Raw genomic sequence first — 15,252 nt, 5'->3', positions numbered from 1 at the left:
TTTATTCAATTTTATACGCCCCAACTAACAGGACACCCACGAGAATATCCACATAATATAAGCAAGCCTTCTAAAATTATGGATTTATAATCTTTAGAAATATAAGACATGTTATATGCTATAACATATAAAGATTATTTGATAGTGCTCTATAATCTAGAAATAAGGCAAATAACTACAATGGTACTGTTAACTATAATGGCATTATAGATAGGCTAAACTTTTATTGAGTACTGGAAAAAATAAAGATCCTTCAATGAAATGGTCTTCTATACAGTGTCTTGCATGATTAGAAAGTACCATGCAAATGTAAAGTTAAGTCTAATTAATGGGGTAGTCAAGAACTCTAAAGTTCAAAAGATGCAAATGGCGGAAATGAAGATGTTGAGACGGATGTGTGGGCATATATACTAGGAGTGACAAGATTAGGAATGAGTATATCTGACACAAAGTGAGAGTGGCCTCCATGGTGGATAAGTTGAAGGAAGGGAGACCGAATGGTTTGGACGTGTAAGGAGGAGATGTGTTGATGCCCTAGTGAGAAGGTGCAAGAGATTGGATATAGTGGGGTCGAAGAGAGATAGAGGTAAGTGAAGAAGTATTAGATCAACTTATCAATGACATAATCTTACATATGAGGGTATGGAGATTGCGGATAAGGGTAGGAGGTTAGTAGGTAATTAAGAGTTGTCCTATTAGTAGCTTATGTATGCATTTGGTTTGGGGTGGTATAGATCATTTAGTCGGTTTTAGTATTAGTCTATTCAGGTAGTCTATAGATTTTGATATTCGTTATCATCTTAGGTTTACTGTATTTGGTGTGGTTCCTTGCATATAGTTGTTACTACGGTGCTATTAGTTGTCATGCTTCTCCGCCTGTTTTTTCATTTTATTACTGTTTTGATATTCTTGAGTCGAGGGTCTTCCGAACACAACCTCTCTACCTCTAAGAGGTAGTACTAAGGACTACGTAGACTCTACCCTCTCCGGACCTCACTTTTGGGATTCACTAGCTATGTTGCTATTGTTAGCTCGACAAAAGTACAAGTAAAATTTAGGTAATAAGAACTACTACTATATCTAACAAAAAAAATAAATTAATAGAAATATAAGGATAATACTTACTCACACTCGATGCTTCGCCACCTTGTGGCCTTCCTTCCCGGAAGCCTTTTACCCATAGCCTCTAGCAAGAGATATTTTCTCCTCACAAAAATAAATAAATAGAAAAATACTAAACAAAAATAAAAAATTGATGTCTAAACTTCCGTCTTTCTTGCACCAAATAATACTAACTACCTTTTTTCGTTGCAATTTTTCTCCAAAATTCCCAGTCCACAGCCAATTAATTTTCTTTCAGACTTCCAGGTTTGCAATTCTCAATTTTAATATTGTTATTGGCAACCACATTTCAAGCTAGGCATTAACATGCCTGCAAATGGAATATAATAAAATCGTAAAACTATACGATTCGTCAGAAAAGGGCATAATAGGTACATTTTTTTCTATGTTGATGTAATTGAAAGTAAACATGCATATATTGTTCCCAATTCCTGTGGAGATCTGATAAAAGGGTACGATTATTCGACATTGGATGGATGTATGAAAATTAAATTTTATCCCATGAGTTCCATCACCTTTAAAGTTTGTGTCTGTTCAGTTGATGAATTGAGGTGAAACATGTCTCATCATGTTACAAATAGGTCACAATCATCATCTTCTCAACCGCCTGTCGTCCAAAAACTAACGGATGATCCTGTAAACCCCAAGAATGCTCAAAGTAGCGTTACGTGTGTTTATCAGTCACATATCGGGGGCTATTGGCGTAATGTGACTGTTATATGGAGCAAGAATCTAATGAATCATTCTGTGACCTTAACGGTTGATAGTGTTGAAAGTGATTATCATCAAACATGTAAGATTGATCTTAAACCTTGGCATTTTTGGGCTAAAAAAGGATACAAGACATTTGAGGTTGATGGTAATCAATTGGAGGCTTATTGGGATCTAAGGTCAGCAAAATTTTCAGGAAGTCCTGAACCATGTTCTGATTTTTACGTTGCTTTAGTTTCGGAGGAAGAGGTTGTGTTGTTGTTAGGTGATTACAAGAAAAAAGCCTACAAGAAAACTAAATCAAGGCCAGCATTGGTGGATGCCCTGTTGTTTTACAAAAAAGAACATGTTTTTGGTAAGAAGAGTTTTTCAACAAGAGCTAAATTTGATCAAAGGAAACAAGAAAGTGATATTGTGGTAGAGAGCTCAACGACAGGACCTAGAGATCCCGAAATGTGGATAAGCATAGATGGGATTGTTTTGATTCACATAAAAAACTTGCAATGGAAATTCAGGGGAAATGAAACCGTATTAGTGAACAAACAACCCGTGCAAGTCTTTTGGGACGTGCACGCTTGGTTGTTCTGTTCACCAGGGTCAGGTCATGGCCTATTCATTTTCAAGCCGGGGGCATCTGAGGATGATAGTGACAAGGAAGGGAGTAGCGTGGGTGGTGGTAGCGATTGCAGTGACCAAAGCAAGTATTATTCAACGTTAAGCTACTCTAAATCATCGCCATTTTGTCTCTTCTTATATGCATGGAAAATTGAGTGAGGACTAAGCAAACCAATGAATATTGAAAATTTAAACAGCATGAGCTTCCTGTTTACAAAGAAACTGTAACTGGATAAGCAAATGTCTTGTAGAGATCAGCAGAGTAAGTTAAATTTCTTGGTGTTTTCACTCCAAATGAATTCGTGTAAATTTTGTGAAAATATTATTCGATACAAAACTATGCTTTTTTCACCTAGGCGGGCGGATGCAGTGTGTGTGCACGGGGCAGTTACACTCTCATATATATATTTGTATAGTCGGACAGTATACAAAATTCAATTATATGTATGTTTTGCATGCACCATTTGTGATTGAGAATTTCGTATTCACTGAATTAAAATCTTAACTACTCTGCTTTTTCTTTTTCTCTTGATAATTGACCTAATTATTCTTCGATTTTTCATCAACTTAAGTTAGAGACCTCGTGGTGTATGACCATGTTCATATCATATGATCAAGTTAGTTGGATGTCTGGCTATTTTTGTACATTCAAAACGTTCAATCGTTTTTTGATGTCAACCTTTGTGAACACATGAATTGTATGAAATATACATACATACATCTTGAGTGAATTATACGTGTGATCAATAAACTTTACCCATCATATAAAAGATGTGTTCGTTCTAAATCCACTGACTTGAAATCATCGATCAGGATATAATAATAGTGACGTGTCCTTTTCATGATATATAGATATTTGAACCGACTAAAATGGGCTTAAATCGGAGAATGGGTTACAACTACACTTTTATCGTTTCTGCACACTGGGGTTATAAACATATCCATGAAGCTGAATTGCTATGTTCATTTAGATTCTTTTAACTGCAAATTTAAACTGAAACTTGTAGCTGTATTTATTGAGTATATTATTACTGTTTATTTAATTGACAACTATGTATAGCGTCTATAAAACATGGGATTAGTAGAGTTAAGGTAGGTTATCTGCTACAGTTAACGTGCATATCATTCATCACATCTTGTGCAACACTACTAGCCTCAACGTGAAAAAGGCGGCTTGAACTTGTATGGTGTCCAAGAAATGGTACTATTTTGTTGGACTTCGAGACCTAATCTGACATAGAAATACTAAATGATTTGCGCATGACCAAAATTTGATTCCATGATTCGATTGAGGTATGTTTAGACTCGATGTTTTCTATAAGAAATTTGGAGACATGTTAAGTTGCTATGTACATGTTAGAAATTAGAATGCCTTAATAGTGTTTTCTCTTGTTTCTGAAATGTAACAATAAAGCTACTAGATCTCTATATTTTTCTTATCCATATAACCTCTCATCGAGGCAAGATCCACATGAATTTTGAGTTGACTCTACTCCTAGAGTTTGGATTAAAAAGATGAATCAATCAAGTTGTCTAGATACTTCTAGGTTCTCTTCATTTTCTTGTCTAGGCCGATTTTTATGTATATTAGCAGAATTTAGTCGTTTGTTTTTTGTTGTCTTTATTTAAAAAAATCTGGGATTGGACCTGAGTCACTTTTGGGCCCAAGTTTTGTATATACTTCTTTTTAAAAAATAAAAATAAAAATGGCCTATTTATCCCAATTTTAATTAGAAAAAGAATTAAAATTAGTAAACTAGTAAAAAAACATATTTAGTAAAAATAATCATACTTTATAAATATTAGTAATAATGTCAAAAATGTCATTATTTTAAAAAATTTATGTATCCCAATTTTCCTCCTATTTTATCTCCCCTTTTCCATTAATTCTATGTATCTTTGTTTTTTTTGAAAAAAAAAACATCGCTTAAGTCATATGCAGCCACTTAAAGTTATCCACAAAATTAACTTAGACACCTCAACTTATCCGTATGCCTATTGAACACCTTATTTGTTCAAAAATCATTTCCATTAAACACAAAATGCTGACATGACAAAAAATGTGTGGTTCACTTTCTTTGAAAGCGTTAAGTTATTAAAAATAATATATATATATATATATATTTCATTAACTTTTACATCTATTTTAACTTTTTTTAAAAAATAATTAACAAAAAAAAAGAGGAAACATCCATCTTCTTCCCCAATATTGCTACAACTATTCTTCCACAAGAAAAAGATTAGTCAATACAAAACCTTTTCCTAAAAGGAAAACCTATTTATGGTAAGAAATCATGGCAAATAAAACCCAACAAATCTCTCCCTTAGCCTGAATTTCTAACAAAATAAATTTGTCCACCTTCTTCACTTAATCTTCAACGACTTGTTTCTTCTCTCCATAATCTCCCTTGCAAAATCTATGTCTCAACACAGAGAACGTCTCTGAAATAATTTCTCAAACAAAATCTTCAATACTGTCAAAAAGGTTGCGGCTAGAACTGCATCTGTCAAGATGAACACCTCTTTCTAACCTGGTTCAATCATCGTTTATCGAACCATAAAACCTGACTTCATCATTGAATCTGGCTATGATACCACTTTTTAGGACCGAAAATAAGCAGGTGTAACGCGGAAGCTAGCAAAGAAAACCTCAAGAGACTACGAGTAAGAAGACAACGAGAAATATACCTAAAAACACAAAGATTTAACGTGGTTCGGTCAATCGACCTACGTCCACAAAGGAGATGAGCAATCCACTATAAATATGAGAGTACAAAATACAGAGAGAAACAACCTCAACCAATTCACTCGGAATACATGGGAGGTTCACACAAGTGATAATGTATCAAGCTTGTGACCCACAATTTCTCCCCCTAACAAAAACTCTCAAAGCTCTGAAGACTACATTGTGAATGCTGATTCAGTTAGAAGGAGCATGCCTCTATTTATAGAGTCCTAAACCTTTTCCTACAAGAGAAAGATTAGTCAATACAAAACCTTTTCCTAAAAGGAAAACCTATTTATGGTAAGAAATCAGGGAAAATAAAACCCAAAAATCTCCCCCTTGGCCTGAATTTCTAACAAAATAAATTTGTCCACCTTCTTCACTTAATCTTCAACGACTTGCTTCTTCTCTCCATAATCTCCTTTGCAAAATCTATGTCTCAACACAGAGAACGTCTCTGAAACAATTTCTCAAACAAAATCTTCAATACTGTCAAAAAAGTTGCGGCTAAAACTGCATCTGTCAAGATGAACACCTCTTTCTAACCTGGTTCAATCATCGTTTATCGAACCATAAAACCTAACTTCATCATTGAATCTGGCTCTATACCACTTGTTAGGACCGAAAATAAGCAGGTGTAACGCGGAAGCTAGCAAAGCAAACCTCAAAAGACTACGAGTAAGAAGACAACGAGAAATATACCAAAAAACACAAAGATTTAACGTGGTTCGGTCAATCGACCTACGTCCACAAAGGAGATGAGCAATCCACTATAAATATGAGAGTACAAAATACAGAGAGAAACAACCTCAACCAATTCACTCGGAATACATGGGAGGTTCACACAAGTGACAATGTATCAAGCTTGTGACCCACAATTTCTCCCCCTAACCAAAACTCTCAAAGCCCTGAAGACTACATTGTGAATGTTAATTAAGTTAGAAGGAGCATGCCTCTATTTATAGAGTCCTAAACCTTTTTCTACAAGAAAAAGATTAGTCAATAAAAAACCTTTTCCCAAAAGGAAAACCTATTTATGGTAAGAAATCAGGGCAAATAAAACCCAACAAATCTTCCCCTTAGCCTGAATTTCTAACAAAATAAATTTGTCCACCTTCTTCACTTAATCTTCAATGACTTGCTTCTTCTCTCCATAATCTCCTTTGCAAAATGTATGTCTCAACACAGAGAACCTCTCTGAAACAATTTCTCAAACAAAATCTTCAATATTGTCAAAAAGGTTGCGGCTAAAACTACATCTGTCAAGATGAACACCTCTTTCTAACCTGGTTCAATCATCATTTATCGAACCATAAAACTTGACTTCATCATTGAATCTGGCTCTGATGCAACTTGTTAGGACCGAAAATAAGCAGGTGTAACGCGGAAGCTAGCAAAGCAAACCTCAAAAGACTACGAGTAAGAAGACAACGAGAAATATACCAAAAAACACAAAGATTTAACGTGGTTCGGTCAATCGACCTACGTCCACAAAGGAGATGAGCAATCCACTATAAATATGAGAGTACAAAATACAGAGAGAAACAACCTCAACCAATTCACTCGGAATACATGGGAGGTTCACACAAGTGATAATGTATCAAGCTTGTGACCCACAATTTCTCCCCCTAACCAAAACTCTCAAAGCCCTGAAGACTACATTGTGAATGCTGATTAAGTTAGAAGGAGCATGCCTCTATTTATAGAGTCCTAAACCTTTTTCTACAAGAAAAAGATTATTCAATACAAAACCTTTTCCTAAAAGAAAAACCTATTTATGGTAAGAAATCAGGGCAAATAAAACCCAACAAATCTCCCCCTTGGCCTGAATTTCTAACAAAATAAATTTGTCCACCTTCTTCACTTAATCTTCAACGACTTGCTTCTTCTCTCCATAATCTCCTTTGCAAAATGTATGTCTCAACACAGAGAACCTCTCTGAAACAATTTCTCAAAAAAAATCTTCAATACTGTCAAAAAGGTTCCGGCTAAAACTACATTTGTCAAGATGAACACCTCTTTCTAACTGGTTCAATCATCGTTTATCGAACCATAAAACCTGACTTCATCATTGAATCTGGCTCTGATACCACTTGTTAGGACCGAAAATAAGCAGGTGTAACGCGGAAGCTAGCAAAGCAAATCTCAAAAGACTACGAGTAAGAAGACAACGAGAAATATACCAAAAGGCACAAAGATTTAATGTGGTTCGGTCAATCGACCTACGTCCACAAAGGAGATGAGCAATCCACTATAAATATGAGAGTACAAAATACAGAGAGAAACAACCTCAACCAATTCACTCGAAATACATGGGAGGTTCACACAAGTGATAATGTATCAAGCTTGTGACCCACAATTTCTCCCCCTAACCAAAACTCTCAAAGCCTTGAAGACTACATTGTGAATGCTGATTAAGTTAGAAGGAGCATGCCTCTATTTATAGAGTCCTAAGACTTTTCCTACAAGAAAAAGATTAGTCAATACAAAATCTTTTTGTAAAAGGAAAACCTATTTATGGTAAGAAATCAGGGCAAATAAAACCCAACATAAGTTTGTAGCCAAAGTACAAATGCAATTCGTTTTAAGTCCAGGTCTAGGGTATATAGGTGGAAATTGTTCGAGAAAGTGTGGGGTGGTGATATGCGACATATTTATATGCCAAAATGTCAAATTAAACCCATATGAAATCTTAGTTTGATACCAAAACTCGATATTATTTGTAGTTTTTGAGTCGGGGGTATGCATATAGAGTAACCAATGTGATTAGTGTTTGTAGGTAAGGGAAAAGGAACAAAAGTAGCTAAATTTGAAGTGCACAGAAGACTGTGTGTATCCTCTTTGTGTCGTAGATAGGAGAATTATAAGAAGATAGGGCAGGTCTAGTGTATCGATTCCCTGTCGGAGACCTACATGCTAACCTTAATAGACTCGGGTTTTATTATTATTTTTTTTTCTAATTATTGGAGAGCAACGACTTGGAAAAAAAACTTAATCCAATTATAGGTTTATTCCTACTCTTTTTCATCTATTGATTTCTCTTATGATTATTGAACTTACAAAGATTGAGAATACAACTATGAGTAGCTAATCCTTTTTATTCGAAGGATGAGGCAACAAATGAATGTGTAGTACTGGATCTATGGATCAAAGTTGGTTGTCACTGTAAATTTGTTCTATTGTTCTTGAATTCCCTATGTTAATTCTTGATCAACATTAATATATATGTATCGTCTAACTTGAACTTTAGAGGAAAATAAAAGGATAACACATAGGACAAAGTGAGCATTAACTTCACTCGAAACTAGGCTTTATTTGTATCTAGGATAGATATAATATCTAGACACCTTGCTTTGTTACAACACGGGACGAAATTTTAGTGCTTCATAGTTGGTTCTGTATATCCCCACTCAAATATGTTGTTAAACTATCAAATGTGGTAGGTGATTAGAGGTCGGCAGACCATGATCATACATTTAACCTTGTAAAGACGTTATTTGATAATCAATTGAAGTTCATAGAAGATGATACTAGGAATAAATTCTAATTAAGCTGCAACACCGGAATTTCCTAAGTCATCGTTTGAACTCCACTTGAAATTGAATCATAGTTAGACAACTTTCTTCTACGAAAATTGTTAATGTAGAAATAATCATCACTCTCTGGACACACTTGTTTTTAAATTGTGGTTATGAATGAAATCAAATACTAACGGAAGGGTTCAACATTAAGCTCTTAAAAGAGTTGTTCTATTATTTGTGCGACCATGTATACTTGCATGTGTGTTTGAATGCACACTATTCAATTACACAAACAATCCTACTATATTTACTAATTCTCTCTATAGTTTGAAATAATTTTACTGGATATCACTAACTAATAACTCTTACCAAATTTTAAGTCAGATACACATAGAGATATGTATCTAAAGGTATCTAGTATGATTCATATTCATATGTAATACCAAATATATAAGATAGTAGCAAACAAGATTTGAGAGAGGCGGACAATATTTATCTATATGTATCTCAGATACCCGCAAACCACACTAGATACATGTATCTAATGTGATAAACATGTATATGAGATACCATATAAATAGGAAAGGGAGAAGCGAGATGAGAGAGAGGTGAGGGAAGCGAACAAGATTTGTCTATGTATCTCAAATGCATGCGAAGCCACTTTGATATAGTGTATCTAGAACAAATTACACATAATTTTGACTGCATGTATTTCGAGATACATGTATTTGGACGTATCTTAATGCGCCAAAATCTAGCAAGATTCTTAATATTGTAAACTTGTGTATATTAAAGTAATTAATTAGCTTTTAAACTAGTGAAATGTTTGTTAGTTATCCATAAGTTTTAAAGATTTTGGTCTTATTGATATGTGATCACATGCAAAACGCATAAAACTAAATTAGTATATATCTATACTACATTAAAAGTATGAAGCTTACTAGAAATGTTTATTGAGATTTTGCCCTTCACTAATGGACTCTAAATAATTGAAAGAAATGTCATTTTTTATTTTTCTCAAATTCCTGTCATTTAGTTATTATTTAATGTTTATTGCTTTGAAATTAATTAAAGTAATAGCCAATAAATCTTTACTTATTTTTAAGAGATGTTCTTAACTATATCATTAGCCTTTTATCTAGTCCTTCGGGGTGACCCAGTGGTTTGGACTTGAGATTTCCATGTTGGAGGTTTCAAGTTTGAAACTCCTTGTTATCGAAGGCAAGGGGTTTGCCTTTAAGGCCGAGCTAGTAGCACCGGGCTTGTCTAGTGTGTTAACATCTCAAAAGAAAACATAATGAAGTAGAAACTGTGGTGCTTTATTGTTAGTGCAGACCAAATCCATTGGCGTTTTGTTATAATGATTACTCAAAAGTCAAAACTTGATTAAAGTTTTCATCTTCATAGTTCAACATTACTCTATATATTAATCTACTCTTTATCTTTAAACAAAACTCAATGGCTTCAGTTATTGAGCAATGTCAGGTAGTGTCCCCTCCCAGGTATGCGTCTGAGGTGACGTTCCAACTTACCTGTTTTGATCATACCTGGTTAGCTTTTGGATGTACCCAACAAATATTATTCTACAACCACCATTTCGTCCAAATCATTGTTCCTTCTCTTAAACATTCATTCTCCCTTGCTCTCAAACACTATACAATCTTATCTGGAAACCTTGTTAGTCCACTTATAAACTCTAGTGGTTATCCTGAGTTGCGCTACAAGACTGGAGATTTTGTATTTGTTACCTTTTCTGAGACGACTGCTACGGATTTCAATTATCTCATCAGTAACCATCCACGATATGCTAAGGATTTTTATCCCTTTATTCCTCAATTAGCGGAGCCTAAGAATGCACCAGGAGTCCAATTAGTCTCGATTTAGCCATGAAAGTGACACTTTTTTCCTAATTTTGGCATATCCATTGGTTTTTGTAACCATCATAATCAGCTAATTCCATTTTACGATAGGTCCATTTTAAAAGACCCTCATGAACAAGAGATGGCTATATGGGATGTAATGAAGACATTTAAGGTGGAAATGCGTGACATAATTGTCATTCCTGATGTTGATAAAGTTCGAGGTACATTTATTATAGGACATAATGAAATCACTAAGCTCAAGAATTTCATACTGTCAAGACGATAAAGCCTAGCTCATCTGACATCTTTCACAATAACATGTGCTTATGTACGGACTTGCTTGATAAAATCAGAGGCCACCAGAATCGAGATAATAGATGAGAATGTAACGGAATTCTTTCTAAATGCAGTAGATTTCAGCGCAAATCAATCCACCACTTCCTCCCTCTTATTTTGGGAAATGCATAATGGGGTATGTTACACAAACAAGGCGCATTGACTTAATTGGCGGAGAGGGAGAATTTACAATCGAAGTGAAATTGATCGGAGAAGTCATTCAAAAAGGGACGAAAGGCCAGGAATGGATCCTCAATGGTAACTGGTTTAAAGAATTTGGCACGATAGACACAAAATGGTTGTTGTTGTGGAAACAAAATTTTGGCAACAATTAATTTAGCCGTCATACTTGTTGAAATTACTGTCCGCAAATGTGAAAATTGGTAGCCACATTTGTGGAAATAGGTAGTCAAAGTTTGGTAGAGTTTAACAGCCAATTTTTTGTGAAAATTGGCTACCACATTATGTCATTAATGATGTAATTAACTCTTCAAAACAACTCTATAAATAGAGTAGTAATTGAAAACTTGAAGACATACCAAAATGGAAAAGCAATAGAGAGTAGAGAGAATATGGCTAGATGTATGTTGAAAGCGAAACATCTACCAAAAGAATTTGGGGCTGAGACTGTTTCTTGTGCAATTTATTTGAGCAACAAGTCTCCAACAAGAAATGTACGAGATCAAACACCTCAAGAATCATGGAGTAGAAGAAAGCCAAGTGTTAAGCACTTGAGAATCTTTGGGATCATAGCCTATGCTCATGTTCCACATCAAGGAAGAGTTAAACTTGACGATCGGAGTGTCAAGTATGTGTTTGTTGGTTATGATGCAAACTCAAAAGGCTACAAATTTTACAATCCAAGCAATAACAAGGTGGTGGTGAGTCGTGATGTTGAATTTGATGAAGAAACGTCATGGAACTGGGAGGCTCCGGAAGAACAACATATGATTTTCTTCAATACTTCGGAGATGAAGAAGAACATGAGACCATGGCACCTACACATGATGCAACCCCGCCTCCTTTACCAACAAATGTTGCATCTCCATCTTCTTAAGAGAGTTCAAGTAAAAGACACATAGGATAAGGAGCATTCAAGAACTCTATGATCACACAGAAGAAATTACTAATTTTGATTTTTGTATGTTGTCTTTTTGCTAATAGTGAACCAATGAATTTTAATAAAGCTATTAATGACAAAAGGAGGAGACAAGCCATGGAGGAGGACATCCAGTCAATAGAGAAGAAGAACACCTGGGAGTTGACAACTCTTCCCAAGGACCATCGAGCAATTGGAGTCAAATGTGTATACAAGATGAAGAAAAATGTCCATGGAGAAGTAGAAAGATACAAGGCAAGACTTGTGGCTAAAGGCTATGAACAAAGGCATGGCATCGACTACGACGAAGTCTATGCGCCTGTTGCCCGCATGGAGACAATTCGTCTATTGATCTTTTTAGCTGGGCATATGAAGTGGAAGATCCATCAACTAGATATCAAAATGGTAATCTTGAATGGATATCTTGAAGAAGAAGTCTATGTTGAGAAACCATTAGGTTTTGTGGTTAAAAATCATGAAGATAAGGTATTGAGGTTGAAGAAAGCCTTATATGGACTGAAGCAAGCTCCACCAGCTTGGAATAGTCACATTGACAAATACTTTCAAGAGAATGGGTTTACTCGTTGTCTCCATGAATATGCTCTTTACATTAAAGTTCATACTAATAGAGATATTCTACTTGTCTGTCTATATGTGGATGATCTCATTCTAACGGGTAACAATCCAGTTTTATTTAAAGCTTTCAAGAAAACTATGTCCCTTAAGTTTGAGATGACGGACATAGGGCTCATGTCATATTACTTGGGCCTTAGAGTGAAAAAAATGGAGGAAGGCCTCTTCATATCTCAAGAAAGCTTTACAAAGGAGATTTTGAAGAAGTTTTACATGTTTGATTGCAACCCTGTGAACACCCCAATGGAAAGTGGAACATAATTGTCAAAGATTGACATTGGAGAAAAAGTGGATTCTACTTTGCTCAAAAGTCTCGTTGGAAGTCTAATGTACTTAATATGTACAAGACCAGATATACTCGTTGTAGTTGGAGTAGTAAGTCGCTTCATGGAAGCTCCTACCTCCACTCACTTGGAGGTGGCTAAAAGAATTCTTCGCTTCCTAAAAGGTACAATCGATCTTGGGCTATTTTATTCTTCTTTGATAATTTTAATCTTGTGGGATATTGTGATAGTGATTATGCGGGAGATGTTTATGATAGAAAAAACACATCGGGTTTTGTGTTTTTCTTGGGTAATTGTGTTATTTCTTGGAGTTCAGAGAAACAATCAATTGTTATTCTTTCGACTTGTGAATCTGAATATATGGCAGCGACATCATGTACGTGTCATGCTATTTGGTTGAGAAGATTGTTGAAGGAACTATTTTCCACAAATTAAAGCCACAATGATTTGTGCTGATAACAAATCTGCGCAAGCACTAGCAAAAAATTCGGTGTATCATAATCGAAGCAAGCATATAGACACAAGGTATCACTTTATCCAAAAATGCATTGCCAAGAAAGAGGTAGAGCTCAAGTATGTGAAATCTCATGATAAAGTTGCGGATATCTTTACAAATCCTCTCAAGTTTGAAGATTTTCACAAATTGAGATTAAGCCTTCGAGTAAAGAAGAAAAATCTAAATTAAGGGAGAGATTTGTGGAAATAAAATGTTGGTAACAATTAATTTGGCAGTCATACTTGTTGAAATTACTATCCACAAATGTGAAATTTGGTAGCCACCAATGTGAAAATTGGTAGCCACATTTGTGGAAGTAGGTAGTCAAAGTTTGGTAAAGTTTGGCAGCCAATTTTTGTGGAAATTGGCCACCACATTATGTTATTAATGATGTAATCAAGTCTTCAAAAAATCTCTATAAATAGAGTTGTAATTGAACACTTGAAGACACACCAAAATAGAGAAGCAATAGAAAGTAGAGAGAGTAAGCCACAAACTACTTCTTAGTTTGTGAGAAAATAGTGTGCAAGTAATATTATTGTGAGTTGTAAGAAATAAAAGAGTGTTGAGTAGTCTTTTGACACTACCAACTTTTTCATTAATATTATTGTATTACTTATTCGCGTATCATATTTACCCATTTTAATATTTGGTGTCGTTGTTACTCTCTTCCTATTGCTATTTAGTCTGGACATTATCCTGGGTGTGATTATCATTTTATCCAACAATTTTCAGTTACTGGATCTTTAAAGTTTGATTTATATGTTGTCGATTTTGGATGGGGAAATCCTTAGAAGATAGAGTGTGTTTCTACTGACAATGGCGGATCAATGTCCCTCAATAAGTCCAAGGATTCGAACGAAGATTTAGAGGTTGGCTTGACTTTGTCCAAAGCTCAAATGAATGCATTTGTTACTATATTCACTCATGGCTTAAGCTTGTCGTAGGAGCCAATGAAATATGAACCTTAATTTAGTGTCAGTTGGTAACTATAATTTTTAACTTTGGTGGACATTTAAATTTGTATAAAATTGAACAAAACACATTTGGTCTACGTGGCTACCTAAATTGGAAGTTTTGTGTTAAACATGGCGTCTTGCGTGTATTATGTCATGTAGGACATGTGTGTCTATTTGCTCAATTTTATACAAGTTTAACTGTTTACTTGTGCATATTTCAAAGTTGGAGGGTATAGTTATCCGTTGAAGTCAAGTTAAGGGTCATGTTAATGTATTATGTCTTAAGATTTATTATCGGTAAAAGTTATTTTGTATTATAGTGTGTTTAGTATTAGATCTGAGAATAAGAATGAGAGATAACTAAATAATTTAATAATAATTTAACTTTAAAATGTTAATTTTATTCTTAATTTAAATGATTTATAGTCAGCCACTTATTTTAGTTAATAAATTTTGAAAGTCTTTTTTAAAAATATTTTTATGTCAAATCGAATAACATCACATAAATTAAAATATAGAGAATATTCATTTAGAATCCACCACAAACTAACGCACTAATGGAGATAAATTGACCGATGTGATTCCACTAATTGTAAAGCAACTCATTGTGTTTTTTGGCCGGGTGACCATACAAATATACAAAATCATAATATTTCAATATTTGCACTATTTTTTCCCTTCATGTTTCGAAGAACTATTTGAGGTGCTTATATACTCTTTTTTTCTTTTTAGTTTTGTATGTTCTACTTTCTTTTAGTTCTCATTTATTTTTGATAATTTTAAAATTCTAACTTTCACATGATATATTTAAGATTTTGATTTGTCATTGTTGATTTTGAAACACCTTTTAAATAAGAAGTTATTTTTGGATATGGTTTCAAGAAATCTC

The 15,252-nt window shown here is 34.5% G+C and overlaps 1 protein-coding gene and 1 pseudogene across 1 annotated transcript; both read left to right on the top strand.

Moving 5' to 3' along the window:
• The first annotated feature begins 444 nt into the window (after positions 1-444).
• On the top strand, positions 445-2,914 carry LOC101249896 (uncharacterized). The gene has a single exon (XM_004252317.5). It carries the CDS (start codon positions 1,681-1,683, stop codon positions 2,605-2,607), a length of 927 nt encoding a protein of 308 aa, XP_004252365.1. The 5' UTR covers positions 445-1,680; the 3' UTR covers positions 2,608-2,914.
• A 7,197-nt stretch (positions 2,915-10,111) lies between these two features.
• LOC112940439 (phenolic glucoside malonyltransferase 1-like) lies at positions 10,112-14,761 on the top strand (annotated as a pseudogene).
• The last annotated feature ends 491 nt before the right edge of the window (positions 14,762-15,252 follow it).

This window comes from Solanum lycopersicum, chromosome 12 (genome assembly GCF_036512215.1).
Source record: "Solanum lycopersicum chromosome 12, SLM_r2.1".
Lineage (NCBI taxonomy): Eukaryota > Viridiplantae > Streptophyta > Magnoliopsida > Solanales > Solanaceae > Solanum > Solanum lycopersicum.
Note: the sequence above shows the minus strand (reverse complement) of the source record. Positions and strands in the feature narration are given on the sequence as shown.

What these genes read in the sequence shown, in the direction of transcription:
- LOC101249896 (XM_004252317.5), top strand. Translation starts at nt 1,681, where the DNA reads ATGTCTCATCATGTTACAAATAGGTCACAATCATCATCTTCTCAACCG.